Genomic DNA, 21,219 nt, shown 5'->3' on the forward strand with positions numbered 1-21,219 from the left:
GAATTAAGTTATGTTTCCTTTCACTCCAGCAATCTTCCTGATGCAGCAGAGCCTGATATTATTTCAACAATCAAAAAAACATTTAACTTTGGCCAAAGTGAAGCAGTTCATTTATTTCAAACACTGATGGAATGCATGAAAAGAAAGGAGCTTGTAAGTAGATTTTGCAGAATAACCCTCTTTATTTCATTCAAAATACATTATAAATTGGTGAAATACTTTTGTTTTAAATTTGGGTTTAAAATTTTAAAATATTTTTTAACCATGCAAAGATGTCATTTATTATTTTGTTCAATTGGAGGGATATCATAGAAGGACTATGGTTTCTGTATGGTATTGAGACATATATTTGCATTTCTGTTTTGGGAAAAGTTTAATAACTAGACCTCCACAGATTATATCTAGAATCAAGCAAGAACTGTCAAGAGTTGTTAATGGTTTCTCCAAAATATATCTGTAGGAGCTCTTGGATGGCTCGGTCGGTACAGCATGCAACTCTTGATCTCAGAGTTATAAATTTGATCCCACATTGGGTCTAGAGATTACTGAAAAAAAAGTCTTAAAAAAAATATTTAGAAAAGATTTTATTTTACTCTGACTCAGTGCTCAAATTAAAGATCAGTGTTGCCTAATTTCATTCATCTAAACATGGGCTTAAGTTTTCAGAGATAAAATTTTTAACAACTATAATAGGTAGATGATAACATGGTTTGATCTGTTTCGTTTCATGTATTTCATTTTTATACACAATAAAGTTGAAAGGAAAAAATTATATGGGATTATAATCTTTTACTTTATGAAAAATGTCATTAAATAAAAATCTCTCAAGTGGTGTTTCACTTCAGATAATTCAGAGACATTTCCAGTAAAAGGATTAAATAAGACATTTATCGGGGCACTGAGTGGCTCAGTCGGTTGAGCGTCCGACTTCAGCTCAGGTCATGATCTCGCAGTTCGTGAGTTCGAGCCCCACGTTGGGCTCTGTGCTCACAGCTCGGACCCTGGAGCCTGCTTCAGATTCTGTGTCTCCCTCTCTCTCTGCCCCTTCCCTGCTTGAGCTCTGTGTCTCCCTCTCTTTTGAAGATAAATAAACATTAAAAAAAATTAAAAATTGAATAAATAAAACATTTCTCATTCAAGAACACACATATATATTACTTGAATTAAATGTTCATTCTGTAGAAATAATGTCAAGATTTATTCAGATACGTAATCTGTATTCTCAGGCCATAAGTTGCTTATTGTAGTAAAGGACCTAAAATAGGTCAGAAAGTGAATATAATATTAAACTAAACATTTTGAGTATATTTGCCATTTTTATTTGGTAGATGAGAAAATTTTTTAATTTTGTGGGGGTCTTTTGTTGAAATGAAGTTAATTTCTGACCAAAACCCCAAAAAACTGTATCTCCTATGTGGTTTGAAATTAGTTTCTGTTTTGTATACCTTATGCCTTAGCTTTGAAAATATAAAGGCATAATATTATGAATTGATCTTTAAATAGATCACGGTTTTCCATATTGGATCAGATGAACATCAGGATATAGATGTAGCAATACTTACTGCATTACTGAAAGGTAAGATTTAAATTTTTTTATTTGTAAGATCTTATTCATAGCCTATTTATATAAGGTAGGACTTTTAATTTGGCTGAATTTGGGGGAATTTTTCAGTAATTATTCTTTGTGGAAGATAATAGTGCTAGCTTTGTTTGTCAGCAAATGAGCTTTTGTTTTTGTCTTGCAGAAATTTTTAAAATTTTTTAATTTTTAGAAAGGTGTATGCCACCAGACCCATTTATTTATCCTGTTAAGAATGTGTCACATTTTTAATTGACTGAAAAATAAATGTTTAAAGGTACTAAGGTATTGGTTGATAGAAATTAGTATGTTCTTAAACATGCTGTTTTCATTCTGAAAGGAAGTTTGGAAAGAAAACTAGTGGTATATTTGAGGACTAAAGAGTTAATACACATCACATTGAACTGTTGTCCTCTCACATATCTTGCCAAAGACATCCAACTGATAAAACAAACAGAATTACAGTGAAAAATCTTCCTAAAAATTAGAAGCTAAAACCGTGTCTCATCTGGGTGGGTACTTGAAAGTCACAAGTATGCAGTGAAGTGGCCAGAGCAGAGTAAAAGAGCACTAAGGATTCACAAGAATTTCCCAAACATTAGACCATAATAAATTGCCAATAGATTAAACATTTGAAAAATACTGCAATAAAATATAACCTATTTACATCTTGGGAAAAAGACATAATAAGTAGTAGGAAATTCAGAAACTGTAAAGGGAAGAATCAATAAATGGGATTGCCTACATATAAAAAATAAAAAGAGAACTCAATATTTGTCATATAATTTTCTTTGTGGTAGCCATTGTGTTTTAGTGGTTTACGTTCTTTATCATTTAATCTTATAACAACCCTAAGAGACAGATTTCCTATTATTTCTTCATTTTATAGATGAGGAAATTAAGGAATAGGATTGTGGAGAGACCACAAAGAGTTGTTATAAATTAATGGTAAGATGATGAATACCTCATGGGAAAAGGAGTCTGAATTTAAGTAAAAATGTTAGCAGAATAATATAAATGCCTGGGAAAAATGTGGAAAGATGGTCAATATTATAATTAAAGTAAATATTAATAAAAGAAGCATTTTACTCTCCTACTGGGTATTCTTATACCATTGAAAGTTTCTTATAACCTTTTTGGGACATATTTTGGCAGTATATTAAAAGTTTGAAAGTATGTATTCTTCTTCCCAGCATTTTGGCTTCTACAGAGTCATCCTATTTAAATAAACATGTACCTAAAAATATATTCACCAAAAAATTCAAAATAACCTGAATGCCCATTAGTGTGATTGTTGAATCAAGTTTAGCTCACCTTTAAAAAGTATTGTTAATGTGTATATGAGGTTAATCTGTATGTACTATTATAAGGAACTAAGGGTGTGATATTAAGACACATAAAGTAGGCTACTGAATACTTTGTATCATAGGATGTACTTTTGCATGAACAATTAAAAGTATATGTATGAATTTATATACATACAGGAAAGCACCTGTTGTAAGGATATTTTTCATAATTCTAACATAGTACTATCTCTGTGATAGAAACAGGTAATTTTTGTTTTATTCCTATTGCATTCTGAAGTGTTTGCAGTAAATGAGGCTGTGTGTTTTCTATATTTGGAAAATAAAAGTCCTAAGCCCTGGGGTAACCTTATCTCTCTGAGACCGGCTACCTCTGAGCAGTAGCTGACATGAACTGTGTAAGTTAATTAAAAGGAAATGGGAAAGGTTCATAAGTGTTCACATTTTAATGGAGATAAATTAATTGAACTTAACTGTTTTCTTTATTCAATTAGGCACTAATGCATCAGCATTTGACCAGCTTATCCTTACACTGGCATGGGATAGAGTTGACATTGCCAAAAATCATGTGTTTGTTTATGGACAGCAGTGGCTGGTATGTAAATATATACACAATGTAATTCACTTAAACTGCATAATAACAAAGTATTTGCTGGAAATGTGATCTGAATTGACATTTTACCTGTCTGCCAAAAATGCAAGATTGGTTTAGCTAAACATTTCTACGACATGCAGATCCATTTAGGATTTCCTAAGTTCTGTTTTGCTCATGATAAAACCTTTGTTATAGGGTATACATCACTAAAAATCCTAGAACTGAAAGAAATCTTAGAAATGGTGCCCTATTATACATCTTTGTTTATTAGGGATATTGGCCTGTAATTTTCTTGTGTTGTCAGGATAATGCTAGCCTCATAAAATGAGTTTGGAAGAATTCACTCCTTATTTTTTTGGAAGAGATTAAGAAGGATTTGATTGTTGGTAGAATTCACCAGAAAGCTGTCTGGTCCTGCTCTTCTGTTTTTTGGTAGGTTTTTGATTACTGATTCAATCTCCTTACTCATAATTGGTCTGTTCATATTTTCCATTTCATCATCATTTAGCCTTAGTAGATTGAGTTTTCCCATTTCTTCTAGGTTGTCCAATTTTTTACTGTGTAATTGTTCATAGTAGTCTTTTAAAATCATTTATATTTCTCTGGTATCAGTTGTAGCATCACCTATTTTCTGATTTTGAGTCCTCTTCTTCTTTTTTTTTTTTTTTTTTTTTCCTTGATGGGTGTAGCCAAAGATTTCTCAGCCTTTTATCTTTTCAAACAACTAGCTCTTAGGTTTCATTGATTTCATTGACCTTCTTTATTGTCATTTTAGTTTATGTTTCATTATTTCTATTCTAATCTTTGTTACTTTCTTCCTGCTATTAACTTTGGGTTTTGTTTATTCTTTTTCTAATTCCTTGAGGTATAAATTTAAGTTTGAGACTTTTAGAAGTTTTTGAGGTAGGCATCTATTGCTATCAGCTTTCCTATTAGAACTGCTTTTGTTGCATTCTACAAATGATGGTTTATTGTATTTCCAATTTTATTTGTCTCAAGATTTTTTTTTGTTTCTTCTTTGACTCATTCATTGTTCAGTAGCATGTTGTTTAATCTTCACATATTTGTGAATTTCCCAATTTTTTTCATGTAATTAATTTCTAGTTAATACCATTATGGTTGGAAAAGATGCTTGATGATTATCAGTCCTCATAATTTTATCAAAACTTGTTTTATGGCCTGCCATATTATCGATCCTGGAAAATGTTCCATGTACACTTGACATGTGTGTTCTGTTGCTTTTGGATAGGATGTTCTGTATATATCAATTAAGTCCATTGAAGGCCAATTTTTTATTTTTTTTTTAATTTTTTTTAACATTTATTTATTTTCGAGCGAGAGAGGCAGAGAGAGAGAGCATAAGCAGGGGAGGGGCAGAGAGAGGAGGGAGACACAGAATCCGAAGCAGGCTCCAGGCTCTGAGCTGTCAGCACAGAGCCCAACGTGGGGCTCGAACCCATGAACCATGAGATCATGGCCTGAGCCGAAGTCGAATGCTCAACCAACTGAGCCACTCAGGTGCCTCGAAGGCCAATTTTTTTTTTTTATTGATTTTCTGTCTGGATGATCTGTCCATTGATATAATGGAGGATGTATTAAAGTATCCTATCATTATTGATGTCTCTTAATCCCTTGTGTCTGTAATAATTGTGTTACATAGTTAGGTTCTCCTATGTTGGATGTATAAATATTTATAAATGTTATATCTTCTTGTGGATTGACCCCTTCCTTTTTATCTTTTATTACAGTCTTTGTTTTAAAATCTGTTTTGTCTGAGATAAGTATACCTATTCTGTCTTTTGGTTTCCATTTGCATGGAATATCTTAATTCTGTTTCTTCGCTTTTAGTGTATGACTTTACATCTAAAGTGAGTCTCTTGTAGACATCATATAGATGATGAGTCTTGTTTTTTTAAATCCATTCAACCACTGTGTGCATTTTGATTGGAGCATTTAGTCCATTTACATTTAAAGTAATTATTATAGGTATGTACTAATTGCCATTTTGTTCATTGTTTTCTGGCTTGATGGATGAATGGATAAGGTAATTGTATGGAATACATGGAATATTATTCAGCCATAAGAAAGAATGAAATCTTGCCATTTGCAGCAACATAGATGGATCTTGAGATCATTATGCTAGGTGAAATATAAATACCATATGGTCTCTTTTATATGTGGAATATATAAACAGATTGGTGGTTGCTAGAGGTGAGGGGGTGGGGAAGTGGGACAAAATGGGTGAAGGGGGTCAAAAGATTAAAAAAGAAAGGAAAAAAAAGAAATATCCCTATATGTACAAGATAATTCAATATAGTGTTATGTCAGATGTTTAGACTAGTTCCTTCAGTGGTCGTTCTCATCTTAACCAAACTGCAACAACCTTTTCCCAGTTTTTGAGATAAGAAGCCTTAGTGTCATTTTTTACTTTTCTCTTTTTCATATATTCCAGTTCAGTAACATTTGTAAATGTTTTCATATTTACTTTAAAATATGCAATTTTTTTATCATCCTGGTTCAATCTACTGTCACTCTTCTTCTTTATTGTTTTAGTAGCATCCTGTTTGTTTCCTTACTCTCATTCTTCCTCTCCTATTACACAGAAGATGGATCACATCACATTTATGCAAAGCACAGTCCAGAGCCCTTATGATGGCTTATAGGGTTTCACATCATTTGCCCCATTACTGCCTCTCTTACTTTACATGTTACCACTATTCCCTTTGCACTCTTTTATGTAACCATATTGGCCTTCTTACTGTTTTTAAAACATACCAGTAATATTCCTGTCTTTGTACTTGTGGGGTTTTTTTGGTCTGGAACCCTATTCCCTCATATGCCTGCCTAGACTTGCTTCGTTTTCTTTTTCTGGTTTCCCTTTTTTTTTTTTTTTTTTAATTTTTATTTATTAAGTAATTTCTACACCCAATGTGGCTCAAACTCACAGCCCCAAGATTAAGAATTGCATCCTCCCCCGGTTGAGCTAGCCAGGCACCCCTCTTTTTCTGGTTTCTAACCAAACATCTCCTCAAGTAGGCTTTTTATTGTCTAACCTATTTTATTTTATTTATTTATTTTTTTTAATTTTTTTTTTAACGTTTTTATTTATTTTTGGGACAGAGAGAGACAGAGCATGAACGGGGGAGGGGCAGAGAGAGAGGGAGACACAGAATCGGAAACAGGCTCCAGGCTCCAAGCCATCAGCCCAGAGCCTGACGCGGGGCTCGAACTCACGGACCGCGAGATCGTGACCTGGCTGAAGTCGGACGCTTAACCGACTGCACCACCCAGGCGCCCCTTGTCTAACCTATTTTAATGGAAGTCCCCTATGACAGCATTTTCTGTGTTCTTCTCTGCCATTTTTTTTCTTTAGTATTTATCACTATCTGAGAAATCATTTATATATCTTAGCTATTTATTTCTCTCTCTACTCCTGGATAGTAAATTTTATAGAAGAAAGACTATTTTTGTTCACCTCCTATATTCACAGCCTGGCACATAGTAAATGCTTGATAAATTTTTTTACATGTCTGAATCAATAGGAAATTTGGCAAATTAAATGTTCATTCCCACATTGAATTTTTATCCAGCCTTTACAGAGGATGAGCTAAATCTTTTCTATGAAATGTAAACAGCAAAGTGGAGAAAAGTATGCACAGCATGAGCTTCTTTGTAGCAAATTCTGTTTTTGGATGTACACACATTCAGGCATATCTGCATGCACTGTGTAGTCATAGAACCTTTTTGGAAACTGTTACTATGAGATATGTTTGTATAAAGATGGGCAGAAGAGAGAAGGTTTCATTTTATGCCATTTTTGGTATTTGATGGTTTTTTTAAACCATGGAGATGTATTTCCTATAAATAATAAAAAAGAGTATTTAGTCACTTCCATTCTTATAGGACTTCAGAGGAAGAAATTAATGTTGATCAGCTGTGGTAAAGCTCTTCAATAGTAAACCAACCTTTTAGTCCCTTGAATAGCTTCATTGAATTTTTTTATCTCAAGTGTAAAGACTTGGAAAAAGCCGTCATCTTCTGTGTATATATGGTTTATCTCATGGATTTATTAAACACAATGTTACCTATTTGATTTTGTGCTTTCCTTTATACTAGAGTTTGCAGCACTATTGTTTTTTCAGTTTTTCCTCTTCGTTGTTAAGAGTTACGCATGGAGTGTATGAAGAAATGTGGAACAAAGCAAATACTTTTTCTTTAACTAAACCTTTTTTTCCTCAGATGTGAAAATTTCGTAAGGCTTTATTGTTGTTTTGGGCAGTGGTTATAAACTCAATTCAGATAGAACACTTTTTTAAAATATAAGTTTCATTATGCCCTTTTTATTACATGAAAATAAAATTTTATCAAGTACTTACTATACAAATAAAAATATATTGGGGAGCCTGGGTGGCTTAGTCATTTAACCATCCAACTCTTGGTTTTGGCTCAGGTCATGATCTCACGGTTCATGAGATTGAGCTCTGTGTTGGGCTCTGAGCTGGCATTGCAGAGCCTACTTGGGATTCTCTCTCTTCTTCTGTCTGCCCCTCCCTTGCTTGTGCTCTCTTTCTCAAAATAAATAAACATTAAAGAAAACAACAATATAATGCCATATTGTGATAAAAACAAATGAAAGTCATTTATAATAAAAATAGGTATTTCAGAGTGACAATACTTAAGAATGGAAACATAAATAGCATAATAAATAATTATATGCTTGCACTTATTTTATGTAGAATCCGTGTAAAATGCTGCAGTTGTGAGTACATGCTAATATGGAAATGTTGTCAGTAATTTAAATTCCGTGGGGAGCAGAAAAATACCCATTGACAACTACAGGACAAGGAAAGAGCAAAGAAGAGGAACAAATAGGAATTAGAGCAAAAGTAGTTAGAATAAGTAATAACATATGAGAATTATTTGTATATGATAAGAGAAAGAATCCTAAAATAAGAATAGCATGCCTTGATAAATCAGTGGCTATTAATAGGAGAAATTGAATAAGTTTTACAGTGTTATTAATTAGTTCAGCCTTATTTTTAAGTGCAATGTCAAAGTATTTCCCTTGTTGTGACATAGAGCTGAGTGATAAAAAATATTGCAGAAAACATGGGCACCTGGGTGGTTCACTTGGTTGAGCATCTTATTCTTGAGAGAATCTGGAATTCTCTCTCTCTCCCCCTCCCCCCCCCCCGCCCCTCCTTTCCTTGTGCACTTACTCTCAAAAAATAAATAAATATACTTAAAAACTGCAGAAAACATATCTTCCATGTTGAAATCCCATCATGTATGAGGTGTGCATTTAGTCTGTATCCTTAAGAAGATCTTGGTGACCAGATCCTTTGCTAAGAGATGGAAATAGAGGACAGATTGGAGAAATGGTAATAGAAGCTGCTGTAGAGAAGTTGTACAGTTATCTAGTAAACTTATGCAGACAGAATCAGAATAAATTGAAAAACAACAGGTAAAAAAAAACCCCAAAAAACAGCCAATAATTTTGATACTGATTTTCCCCACAAAGTTTTATTTTATCATATGGTACTAAAATATTAAAAATATACAGAAGCAATAATATGAGATATTTAAAATATCTTAATATACATATAAAATATACTAATGTTAAATGCATTAATATTAAATATATTAGTGTTCTATTAATAAAATACCCTTTATGAGTTACCTGGGTTGCTGAGTTAAGTGTCTGACTTCGGCTTAGGTCATGATCTCTCGGTTTGTGAGTTCGAGCCCCAAGTCAGGCTCTGTGCTGACAGCTCAGAGCCTGGAGTCTGCTTTGGATTCTCTTTCTCCCTCTCTCTCTCTTCCTCCCCTGCTTACATTCTGTCTCTCTCTCAAAAATAAATGATTTTTAAAAATTGTTTCTTAAATAAAATAAAATACCCTATTAATGATACTTGAAATTTCTATATTTATGTCTCCACTAATTTAACAGCATTTGATTCAGAGTCTGTTGAAGTCTATAAAGAGTCCCTAAAAACTTAAAAGGGACAGCTTAAAAATACTGACTGACGTACATGGTTTACATTAAACTCAAATGGCACAGATTGTATTGCTATTAGGAGATGTAATTTTTCTCTAATGGTGAATAATTTCTGTTAAAGTTCTAAAGAAAACTAAGTACCATCTTATGTAACTAATATGATGTTGTATTTTTGGAAACTTCATTGCAAAACAAACTATGACAATACTTTGTGTTTATATGTAAAGCAGAATTATTGCATTTTCACACATGAAAGTCCAACAGCATAACAAAGTTGTGTGAGATATCGGACAGTCCTTTCTGAGTGAAATTGTCTGGCGTAGTGCATGATATCTGGTATCCTTTGAATGTTAGTAATGGCCCCCAAATAGTGAAATGATCTGTCCAAAAAACCTTTCCTAAACATTGAGAACCATTGCTCTAAGATTTTTTCCCCCAAATTTACTTGATGATGGATTCTTTCTTGTCCCCCCCCCCCCCCCCCACTATGTAACACTTCTCTCCTGCAGAAATAGTGCTTATGGAGTATTCTTTGGGGAATGCTAGTATAGAGAGGTCTTTTCTTCTATTCCCTTTATACCTTAAGTTCTAGCCTTTTACTATTTTGCACCTTTTTAGTTTGTTCCAAAACTGTTCAAGAACAAATAAGTATAAATCCTAGGGCTTGCATTGAGAATTATTTGTATAATTAGAATGTGTGAAATATATTCACTAATTTTGATATTTTAGGTTGGATCCTTGGAACAAGCTATGCTTGATGCTCTTGTAATGGATAGAGTTGCATTTGTAAAACTACTTATTGAAAATGGAGTGAGCATGCATAAATTCCTTACCATTCCTAGACTGGAAGAACTTTACAACACAGTAAGTGTGTGTTAAAATTCTTTGTTGACTAAGCTTTGTTATCTTTGGGAAATGTCATTTTACTTAAACATATCCAATTCTGCTAAAACCTTTAATGATTTGCTTGATTACTTGGAAAAATTGCAGCCAGTCTTAGTGTCCTGTAAGTCTTAGTGTGCTATATGACAATCTGAAACCATTTCCTTGTTTCTGGAGATTTTCCCTGTCATCGTAGCAACATAGGGAAAAGGTAAAGTGTTAACAAGCCTGTCTTTTCCTTATCCTCGCCCCTTTTTAAAACTCTAGGATCAGCTTCTTAATTACAGAATAATTGTATTTCCTTCTTTTTCTTTTTTCTTGGTCGTCATTTGTTACACTAAATTTTTATTGATGCCTTTTTATTGATGCCTTTTTTTGTAAAAAATTACACATTGTTTTTTTGTTTATCCTTTTTGTTTTTCATGATTTTGACCTTGTGGTGTCCCCCTTTTAGGTTACATACCATTTTTCATTGTTTTCTAAAGAGCTCCTGAAAACTATCCCCCTTACAAAGCCTTTTGAAATCATTTCATTTTGAAATTTCACATGTCTAGCATTGGAGAGAGTAAATACTGCCGTCTTATTGGTTTTCCATGTTGCCAGCTTTAATTGAGCTATACTTTGAAGTGCACTATTACCAAATCCTAGCTTTCTAAATCTGACTTCTCTGCAAAGCTGTCTGTCCATTCATCAGTTTCTACTTATTTATCTCCTTTTCATTCCTAATGTCTTTGTACCTTGTTTTTATAGCAGTCATACTACTTCAGTAGTCTAATCTTCTTATCCTTTCTTCAAATTAGTTCTTTAAACTAATTATTCTTATAATCATATATTTTACCATGTCTTTCTTCAGTTTAAAAATTTTTGATAGATCCGTGGTGGTGGGGGTGGGGGGTTTAAAATGGCAGAGTAGTAAGGAGACCCTGGGCTTGTCTTGTCCCTCGAACACAGCTAGATTGACATCAAACCATTTGAATATCTAGAAAATTGATCTGAGGGTAACAGAACAATCTGAGTAATTTGAGGGAGAGAACACAGCAGGTACATGGTGTGGAGAGGTGAATTGGGGGATAGAAGAGCCGTGGTGCTTCACATGGGAGGGAGCTGTTTTCCCAGGGAGGAGAAAGACAGAGGGAGAGAGAGCAGTGCATTGGGTTTGTGCAAGAAAGCACTCGCTATAAAAGCATCTAAAGAGAAGGAGTAAAAACATGCACAGAGGACTACACAAGAGAAAACTGCTCCCTGAAACCACTAATGGGGGAAAAAGGAGAGGGTTTCATTACTGCCAGTCTTTATATAAACAGTGGAGCACAGAGTCTGAAGTTTCAGAGGTCAGCCACTGGTGCTACTCCAGTGAGGAAGCAGGGTGGAGACCTGGGAGCAGGCTGTCCAGTCTGAGGATCCCCTAGGTCGCATGGGGAGAAGCGGTTCCCCTGCTTGGAGTGCGTTTGGTAGAGGTGATATGGCCTCTCCACAAGCAAAACACCCAGTGGTCACCATCAAGCCACCTCAGTCACCTGTATAGGAACAGAGATGTGGCTGAGGGCAGTAAACCCTGGTACCAGCTGTGTATTGTTATTTACCATAAACTCGAGCTGGTGCCAGTGCACCGTGGTGCAACCATTTTCCGGGACAAGCCAGCCCCAGACATAGCACAGCAAGACCGTTTCCCAGAGGATGGCTTTGGGTCTGAGCCATAGGGGTCTCTAAAATGTGGGGTTTCGAAACACAGCCATACCTGAAATAAGTTGGACTCTCAACTGACTGAGCGTCCTAGGTGGCCTTTTTATCGTTTTTTGTTTTTTGTTTTTTGTTTTTTGTTTTATTTTTTTTCTCTCTTCTTTTCTCTTTTGTCTTCCAAGCTTCTTTTAACAAGCAGACCAAAACACACCTAGGATCTAGCTTCCATTATGTGATTTTTTTTTTTTTTACTTTTTAAATTTTTATTTGATTCTGTTATTACTGTTTTTTGTAATCAAAAATGACAAGATAGAGGAATTCACCTCAAAAGAAAGAACAGGAAGATATGACAGCCAAGGATTTGATCAATGCAGTAAGATGTCTGAACTAGAATTTAGGGGTGCCTGGTTGGCTCAGTTGGTTAAACGTCCAACTTCAGCTCAGGTCATGATCTTGCGGTCCTGAGTTCGAGCCCCGCATTGGGCTCTTGTGCTGACAGCTCAGAGCCTGGAGCCTGCTTTGGATTCTGTGTGTGTGTGTGTCTCTCTCTCTCTCTCTCTCTCTCTCTCTCTCTGCCCCTCCCCACCTTGCGCTCTGTCTTTCTCATAAATAAACATTAAAAAATTTTTTAAATGATTATAAGGATATTAGCTGGGCTTGGGGAATAAAAGCATAGAAGACACTAGAGAATCCATTTCTGCAGAGATAAAAGACCCGAAATCTACACGGACTGAAATTAAAAATGCTATAGCAACAAGGTGCCTGGGTGGCTCAGTCAGTTAAGCATCTGACTCCTGATTTCAGCTCAAGTCATGATCTTGTGCATTGTAGGGTTGAGCCCTGTGTCAGGCTGTGCTTACAGCATGGAGCCTGCTTGGGATTCTCTGTCTCCCTCTCTCTGCCCCTTCCCTGCTTGCTCACATGCTCTTTTTCTCTCTCAAGATAAATAAATGTTTTAAAAACTGCTATAACCAAGATGCAGATCCAAATAGAGGCCGTAAAAATGAGGATGGACAAGGCAGAGGGGGAATTAGTGATACAGAAGATAAAATTGTGGAAAATAATGAAGCTGTAAAGAAGAGGGAAACAAAGGTCAAGGATCATGAAGGCAGACTTAGGGAACTCAGTAATTTATTAAATGTAATAACATTTGTATCATAGGAGTCCCAGAAGATGAAGAGAGAGAAAAAGGGGCAGAAAGTTTGTGTGAGCAAATTGTAGCTGAAAACTTACCCTAATCTGGGGAAGGACACAGACATCAAAATCCAAGAAGCATAGAGAACTCCCATTAAATTCAACAAAGGCAGCCATTGCCAAGACAGATCATAGTCAGATTCTCAAAATACACACACAAGGAAAGAAACGTGAAAGCAGCATGGGGGAAAAAGTCCTTAACCTACAAGGGAAGACAAATCACGTTCACAGCATATCTGTCCACAAAACTTAGGCCAGAAAGGAGTGACAGTGTATTTTCAACGTGCTGAATTGGAAAAATACACAGCCAAGAATACTGTATCCAGCAAGGCTGTCATTCAGAATAGAAGGAGAGATAAAGAGTCTCCCAGACAAAAACTAAAGGAGTTTGTGACCACTAAACCCTCCCTATAGAAAATTTTAAGGGAGGACTCTTTGAGTGGAGGGGGGAGAAAAAAGACTAAAAGCAGCAAAGAGTAGAAAGGACCAGAGAGCATCACCAAAAACACCAACTCTACAGGTAACACTATGATACTAAATTCATATCTTTCATTAATCACTCTGACTAAATTCTCTGGAGAATCAAAAGATGTAGGGTATCAGAATGGATAAAAAAAAGATACATCTATATGCTGCCTACAAGAGACTCATTTTAGACCTAAAGACACCTGCAGATTGAAAGTGAGGGGATGGAGAACTGTCTATCATGTTAATGGATGTCAAAAGAAAGCCACAGTATTCATAATTAAATCAGACAAACTACATTTTAAAACAGACTGTAAAGAGATGAAGAAGGGCATTATATCATAATTAAGGGTTCTATCCATTAAGAAGATCTAACAGTTAGAAATATTTATGCCCCCAACTTGGACCCACCCAAAGTATATAAATCAATTAATAATAAACTCATTGATAATAATACAGTGATAGTTGGGGACTTTAGCATCCCACATACAACAATGGACAGGTCATCTAAGCAGAAAATCAACAAAGAAACAATGGCTTTGAATGATACTGGACCAGATGGACTTACCAGATACATTCAGAATATTTCATCCTAAAGCAATAGAATACACATTCTTTTTGAGTGCACGTGGAATATTCTCCAAAAACAGATCATGTATTGGGTCACAAATCAGCCCTCATCAGGTACAAAAATATTGAGATAATACCATGCATATTTTCAGATCACAACTCTATGAAACTTGAAGTAAACCACGCAAAAAAATTTGGAAAGCCTTCAAATACAAGGACATTAAAGAATATCCTACTAAAGAATGAAATTAAAGAAGAAATTTTAAAAAATACATGAAAACAAATGAAAATGAAAACCCAATGGTCCAAAACCATTGGGATGCAGCAAATGCAGTCCAAAAAGGGAAGTATAGTGCAATTCAGGCCTATCTCAAGACACAGGAAACGCCCCAGATACATAACCTAACCCACGCCTAAAGGAGCTAGAAAAGGAACAGCAAATAAAGTCTAAAGCCAGCAGCAGCAGAATAAGGGAAATAATGAAGATTAGAGCAGAAATAAAAGATATAGAAACAAACACACAAAAAAATCAAAACCAAGAGCTGGTTCTTTGAAAGAATTAACAAAATTGATAAACCCTTAGCCAGACTTACCAAAAGAAAAGATAAAGGACCCAAATAGATAAAATCACAAGTGAAAGAGGAGAGATCACAATCAGCACCACAGAAATACAGTTATAAGAGAATATTATGAAAATAATATGCCTACAAACTGGGCAATTTGGAAGAAGTGGACAAATTCCTAGAAACTCACAAACTACCAAAACTGAAACAGGAAGAAATAGAAAGTTTGAACAGACCCATAGCCAGCAAAGAAATTGAATCAGTAATCAAAAATCTCCCAACAAATGAGTCCTGGGCCAGATGACTTCCCAGGGGAATTCTACCAGACCTTTAAAGAAGAGTTAACACCTATTCTTCTCAAACTGTTCTAAAAATAGAAATGGAAGGAAAACTTCCAAACTCATTGAAGCCAGCATTACCTTCATTCAAAAATCAGATGAAGACCCCACTAAAAAGGAGAGTTACAAACAATACCCTGATGAACATGGATGCAAACATTCTCAACAAGATACTAGCAATTGTAAAAACAAACAAAAAAAAGGTACTAGCGAATCAAATCCAACAGTACATGAAAAGAATTACTCACTGTGATCAAGTGGGATTTATTCCTGGACTACAGGGGTAGTTCAGTGTTTGCAAATCAATCAATCTGATACATACCCCACATTAATAAAAGAGAGGGTAAGAGCCATATGAGCCTGTCAATAGATGCAGAAAAATCATCTGACAAAATATAGCATCCATTCTTGTTAAAAACTAAGTAGGTATAGATGGACTACCATAAAGGCTATATATAAAAGACCCACAGCTAATACCCTCAAGTGGGGAAAACTGAGAGGTTTTCCTCTCTGGTGTGGAACAAGAGAGGGATGTCCATTCTCATCATTACTATTTAATATAATACTGGAAATCGTAGTCTGAGCACAGACAACAAAAATAAAAGGCATCCATATTGGCAAGGAAGAAGTCAAACTTTCACTATTTATTTGCAGACGATGTTATACTCTATGTAGAAAACCCAAAGACTCCACCAAAAAATTGCTAGAACTAACACATGAATTCAGCATAGTTGCAGTATATAAAATCAATGGGCAGAAATCTGTTGCATTTCTATACACCAATAACAAAGCAGCAGGAAAAAAAATAAAAGAATTGATTCCATTTGCAATTGTACCCAAAACAATAAGATACTTAGGTATAAACCTAAGGAAGTAAAAGATGTATACTCTGAAAACTATAGAACACTTATGAAGGAAATTGAAGAGGACACAAAGAAATGGAAAAGCATTCCATGCTCATGGTTTGGAAAACAAACATTGTTAAAATGTCTTTACTACCCAAAGCAATCTTCATATTCAATGCTATCCCCATCAAAATACCACCAGCATTTTTCACAGAGCTACAACAAACAATCCTAAAATGTGTAAGGAGCCACAAAAGACCCCAAATAGCCAAAGCAGTACTGAAAAAGGAAAAAACAAATCATGATTCCGGATTTCAAGCTTTATTACAAAGCTTTAGGCGGGCTCCTGGGTGGCTTAGGCATTAAGCATCTGACTTTAGCTCAGGTCATCATTTCACGGTTTGTGAGTTTGAGTCCTACATCGGGTGAGCTTGAGCCTTGCTTCTGGTGAGCACAAGCCCTGCCTCCGATAAAAAAAACATGAGCTCCGCTCCCGCCCCCACCCCACCCCCACCCTGTCTCTCTTCCCTTTGCTCACTTGCGCCCTCTTTCTCTTTTTCTCAAAAAAACCCAAAAATAAAAAAACAAAAAACTATAGTCATCAGGACAGTTTGGTAGTGGCACAAAAACAGACACACACATCAACGGAACAGGATAGAAAACCCACAGATGGACTCCCCAACCATATAGTCAACTCATCTTTAACAAAGCAGAAAAGAATATCCAATGGAAAAAAGAGTCTCTTCAACAAATGGTGTTGGGGAAACTGGATGGGGATAGGCAGAAAAATGAAACTGGACCACTTTCTTATACCATACACAGAAATAAATTCAAATTGATGGAAGACCTAAATGTGAGACAGGAACCTATCAAAATCCTAGAAGAGAACACAGGCAGCAACCTCTTTGACCTCGACTGGTGCAGCTTCTTAATAGACATGTTGCTGAAGGCAGAGGAAACAAAAGCACACATGAACTATTGGGACTTCATCAAGATAAAAATCTTCTGCACAGTGAAGGAAACCATCAACAAAACTAAATACAGCCTATGGAATGGGCGAAGATATTTGCAAATGACATATCTGATAAAGGGTAGTATCCAAAATATTTAAAGAGCTTATCAAACTTAACACACGAAAGACAAATAATCCAGTGAAGAAATGGGCAGAAGACATGAATAGACACTTTTCCAGAGAAGACATCCAGATGGCCAACCTACACCTGAAAAGATACTCAACATCACTTATCTTCAGGGAAATGCAAATCAAAACCAGGATGAGATACCACCTCACACCTGTCAAAATGGCTAAAATTAACCACTCAGGAAACAACAGATGTTGGCGAGGATGCAAGAAACTAAAAATAGAATTACCCTACAATCCAGCAATTGCACTATTAGGTATTTACCCAAGTGATACAAACTACAGATTCAAAGGAGGTACATGCCTCCCAGTGTTTACAGCAGCATTATCAACAATAGCCAAACTATGAAGAGAGCCCAAATGCTCATCAGCTGATGAATAGATAAGATGTGGTGTGTGTGTGTGTGTGTGTGTGTGTGTGTGTGTGTGTGTGTGTGTATACACACACACACACACACACACACATATATAATGGTATATTACTCAGCCATCTAAAAGAATGAAGTCTTGCCATTTGCAATGATGTGGATGGAGCTAGAATGTGTTATGCTAACAAAATAAGTCAGAGAAAGACAAATACCATATGATTTCACTTATGTGTGGAATTTAAGAAACAAAACATGAATAAAAGGGAAGGGGAGGGGAAGAGAAGAGAGGGAACAAACCACAAGAGACTCTTAATGATAGAGAACAAACTATAGGTTGACAGAGGGAGGTGGGTGGGAGATGGGCTAGATGAGTGATGGGTACTAAGGAGGGCACTTGTGATGATTCACTGAATTCTCCTGAAACCAATTTTGCAAGGTATGTTAACTAACATTTAAATAAAATTTAAATAAAAAACTTTTAATAGCTCCCAGTGTGTATAAAATAATACCCAAACTCTTTGCTGGATTTTCAAAGCTCTCCAGCTTTTGAAATTTTGTCATAGCTCTTTCACTTGGCCTTTTATTCCCACCCGTACCTTTCCATAAATGTTTGTTATGTTATCTTCCTACTGTTCTTCAAAAACATAAACTTAACAAAAAAAGCAGTTCTTGCTTACACACTGCAGTGTGTTTTTCTCTCAGCTACTCTCTACTTACTGGAATTTTATTCATTATTAAGAACATAGTTCAAATGCCATGCTGCTGCCTCCATGAAGCTCATTGGGGAAGTTAGTTGAGGACAATTGTATCTTCCCCTGTGGATTAATAAATTTTTTTTGAATAAGGATTATATTCTTATTTTCCCCCCATTTTTTATCTTTAATAATGTCTAGCACAGTTACATTGAACTTTGATGACCTTCTGTTTCTAGTGAACAAATATAAAAATTAAAAGGATTATTCATTGTGCTGAAGTAAGGTTTATCCTTGAAATATAAACCAGATATAAAAAAATAAAAATAAAAATTGATCCCATTAGCAAGGCAAGTAATTTTTTTAATGTGTAATTCAAATTATTAAGATAAACTTTTCAGCATCAGTTACTAATAAAAATTTTTTTAACGTTAAGGGATTATATAATATGATAAAGTAGTGGCTCTCAAACTTTTGGGGTATCAGTGTCCTATTACATAAAAATTATTGGGGACTTAAAAGAGCTGTTCTTAAAAGGGTTTATGTGTCTCGATACTTACCATATTACAGAATAAAACCAAGAAATTTTAAAAATATTAGTTTGTTTAGGTAACAATAATAATCTGTCACATGTTAACACAAAAAAACATTTCTCGAGAAAAAAAAGTGAAGAGAATAGAATACATATACTGTTTTACAAATCTCTTTAGTATCAGGCTTCATAGAAGACAACTGGATTCTTATATTTGCTTTTGAATTTAATCTTATGATATCATACATCAAGAAGCCTCTGGAAAACACTAATCACTGAGAGAGAGTGAGAATGAAAAAATGCAAATATCTTAACATGATTCTGAAAATATTTTTGATTTCAAGGACCTTTTGAAAGAGTCTTGGGGGCCATCAGGGGAAACTGGACACACTTTGAAAACTGCTATATTAAAATATATTTCCTTTATACTAAGAAATTAATATAATAAATAAACAGTAATGGATTAAGATAAAATAGAATTCTAAATATTGCATGTCTATGTGATTATATACTGTTAGAGAAAATATAATGAAACTTGCTAATACCTAAAAATGTGAAATACTTTGTATTTATTTTTAAAAAATTAACATACAAGGAAGAATTGCCAGAGAAAACTTAGGTTCTGAGTGGATAGATTAAATAGTAAAAAGAGGGCACCTGAGTGGCTTAGTCGGTTCAGTGTCTGACTTTGGCTCAGGTCATGATCTCATGGTTATGAGTTCAAGCCCTGCATCAGGCTCTGCACTAACAGTGCGGAGCCTGTTTGGGATTCATTCTCTACCTCTCTCTCTCTTCCTCTTCCTCTCCCCCTCTCTCCCTCTCTCTCTCTCTGCCCCTCCCCTGCTGTCTCTCTCTTTCTAAATAAATAAATAAACTTTAAAAAATATTGTAAAAAGAAAGAGCAAAGTAAGGCTAAATACACAATATACACAATATTAGTTACAGTAATCTTTAGATATTATACAGAATTTTGAAATGAAAATATTTTGGGGGGCACCTGATTGGCTCAGTCAGTTAAGCATCTGACCCATGTATTCAGCTCAGGTCATGATCTCACAGTTCGTGGGTTTGAGCGCTACACAAACCTGACAGCACAGAGCTTGCTTGGGATTCTCTCCCTTCCCCCTCTTTCTGCCCCTTCCTCACTCATGCTCTCTCTCTCTCAAAATAAATAAACATTTGAAAAATAATTAAAAGAGAAAGTATTTGTAAAGAAATAAGAGGTTTACCCACTGAGATTTGAAAATCTATTACCAAGTATATGTGGTCAAAATGTTCAAGTAGATTGAGTTGATTACTATAATAACCTCTTAAAAATTAGTAACACAGTGATGGGAGGAAAATCCCATTTGATATTTCTTTTAAACAATAGATTTAAAATATTGAAAATAAGTGTCTTGATTTGTGATGCTGCCTAGAATTCACGGTAGTAGGTTTCAGATGGATCAGACCACTGTCTAAAAAGTTTAGGATACATTTTTGGTCCATTTACCTCAGCCTTGATGGGGGACATACACTGGGGTTTTTTTCAAAATACAGGACACCATCAACATAAGATTACTGTAAAAATGACATTTGTGTTTAGTCTAATAGTATACGTAAGTAGAAGTAAGATAATAAGGTATTTATGGATGTAAGTATTCCGTTTTAACTTCCTTAGGTGGAAATTAAGATGACATATATAAATTTTTAAAGTTTATTATCCAAAATATTTAAAGTATTGATGCAACTTGATTTAGTGGCAGAAACAAGGTACATTTTAATAAGAAGAGTATAAAGCTCCATTACCAATTAAAGAAATGTAGATTAGAGATATAATTGTGACACTTAAATGTTTTCGTGATTATAAATTTGTGTTCTGCATAAGTAAAACAACATAAATTACACATCTTAATGAAGGTAAATATGACAATACAAAATGATTATATCTTTTTCTTTGCTCCATTTTATGAACAGAATTTATTTAACTGAAAATATGATTTGGGCAAGAAGGTTGATAAAGTTCAGTAAGTAACAAAAAGAGAAGTTGTTAAATTATTTTAGAAGAAAGTAATAGTTCGCTCTAATTTTTTCTCCTTAAAGAAACAAGGTCCAACTAATCCAATGCTTTTTCATCTTGTTCGGGATGTCAAACAGGTAAGAGATTATTTTTGTTTTTAAAAATGCAATTTAAAAATTTGGTTACACTTCATCTGTTCCTAAAACACATTTAAGTAATGTCCATCTCAAAAATAGCAATAAAGTGACACTTTTTAGAACAAGGTAAAGTAAGGGCTACATTTGTGGTAACAAAAGTAAAGAGAATAGTGTACCAGAAATCAAGAAAAAAGGAAAGTTACTTATACTCAGACCAAGTTTTGTGAGCTTCTAGTCATCTGAGATAGACTGTGATGAATTTCATAATGCTCATTGGTCCATAAAGGAAGATTATTGATAAAATGTATCTTCTTTGTCTGTGTTCAGAAGAAATTTG

General features: G+C 34.9%; 1 protein-coding gene across 4 annotated transcripts in view; it reads left to right on the forward strand.

Annotated features, from left to right (window-relative positions):
- The window catches only part of TRPM7 (transient receptor potential cation channel subfamily M member 7), a 122,566-nt gene that overhangs the window by 46,570 nt on the left and 54,777 nt on the right, over positions 1–21,219 (forward strand). For 3 of the 4 annotated variants that reach the window (XM_011282861.4, XM_019832437.3, XM_019832438.3), the window contains exons 9-13: positions 30–153; positions 1,504–1,576; positions 3,378–3,478; positions 10,206–10,340; positions 20,829–20,882. In XM_011282861.4, the coding sequence (XP_011281163.3) occupies positions 30–153; positions 1,504–1,576; positions 3,378–3,478; positions 10,206–10,340; positions 20,829–20,882 (487 nt within the window). The remainder of the gene's footprint in view (positions 1–29; positions 154–1,503; positions 1,577–3,377; positions 3,479–10,205; positions 10,341–20,828; positions 20,883–21,219) is intronic. The other variant, XM_045059329.1, reaches the window with a different exon arrangement.

The sequence above is a fragment of the Felis catus genome, chromosome B3 (assembly GCF_018350175.1).
Source record: "Felis catus isolate Fca126 chromosome B3, F.catus_Fca126_mat1.0, whole genome shotgun sequence".
In the NCBI taxonomy this organism is placed as follows: domain Eukaryota; kingdom Metazoa; phylum Chordata; class Mammalia; order Carnivora; family Felidae; genus Felis; species Felis catus.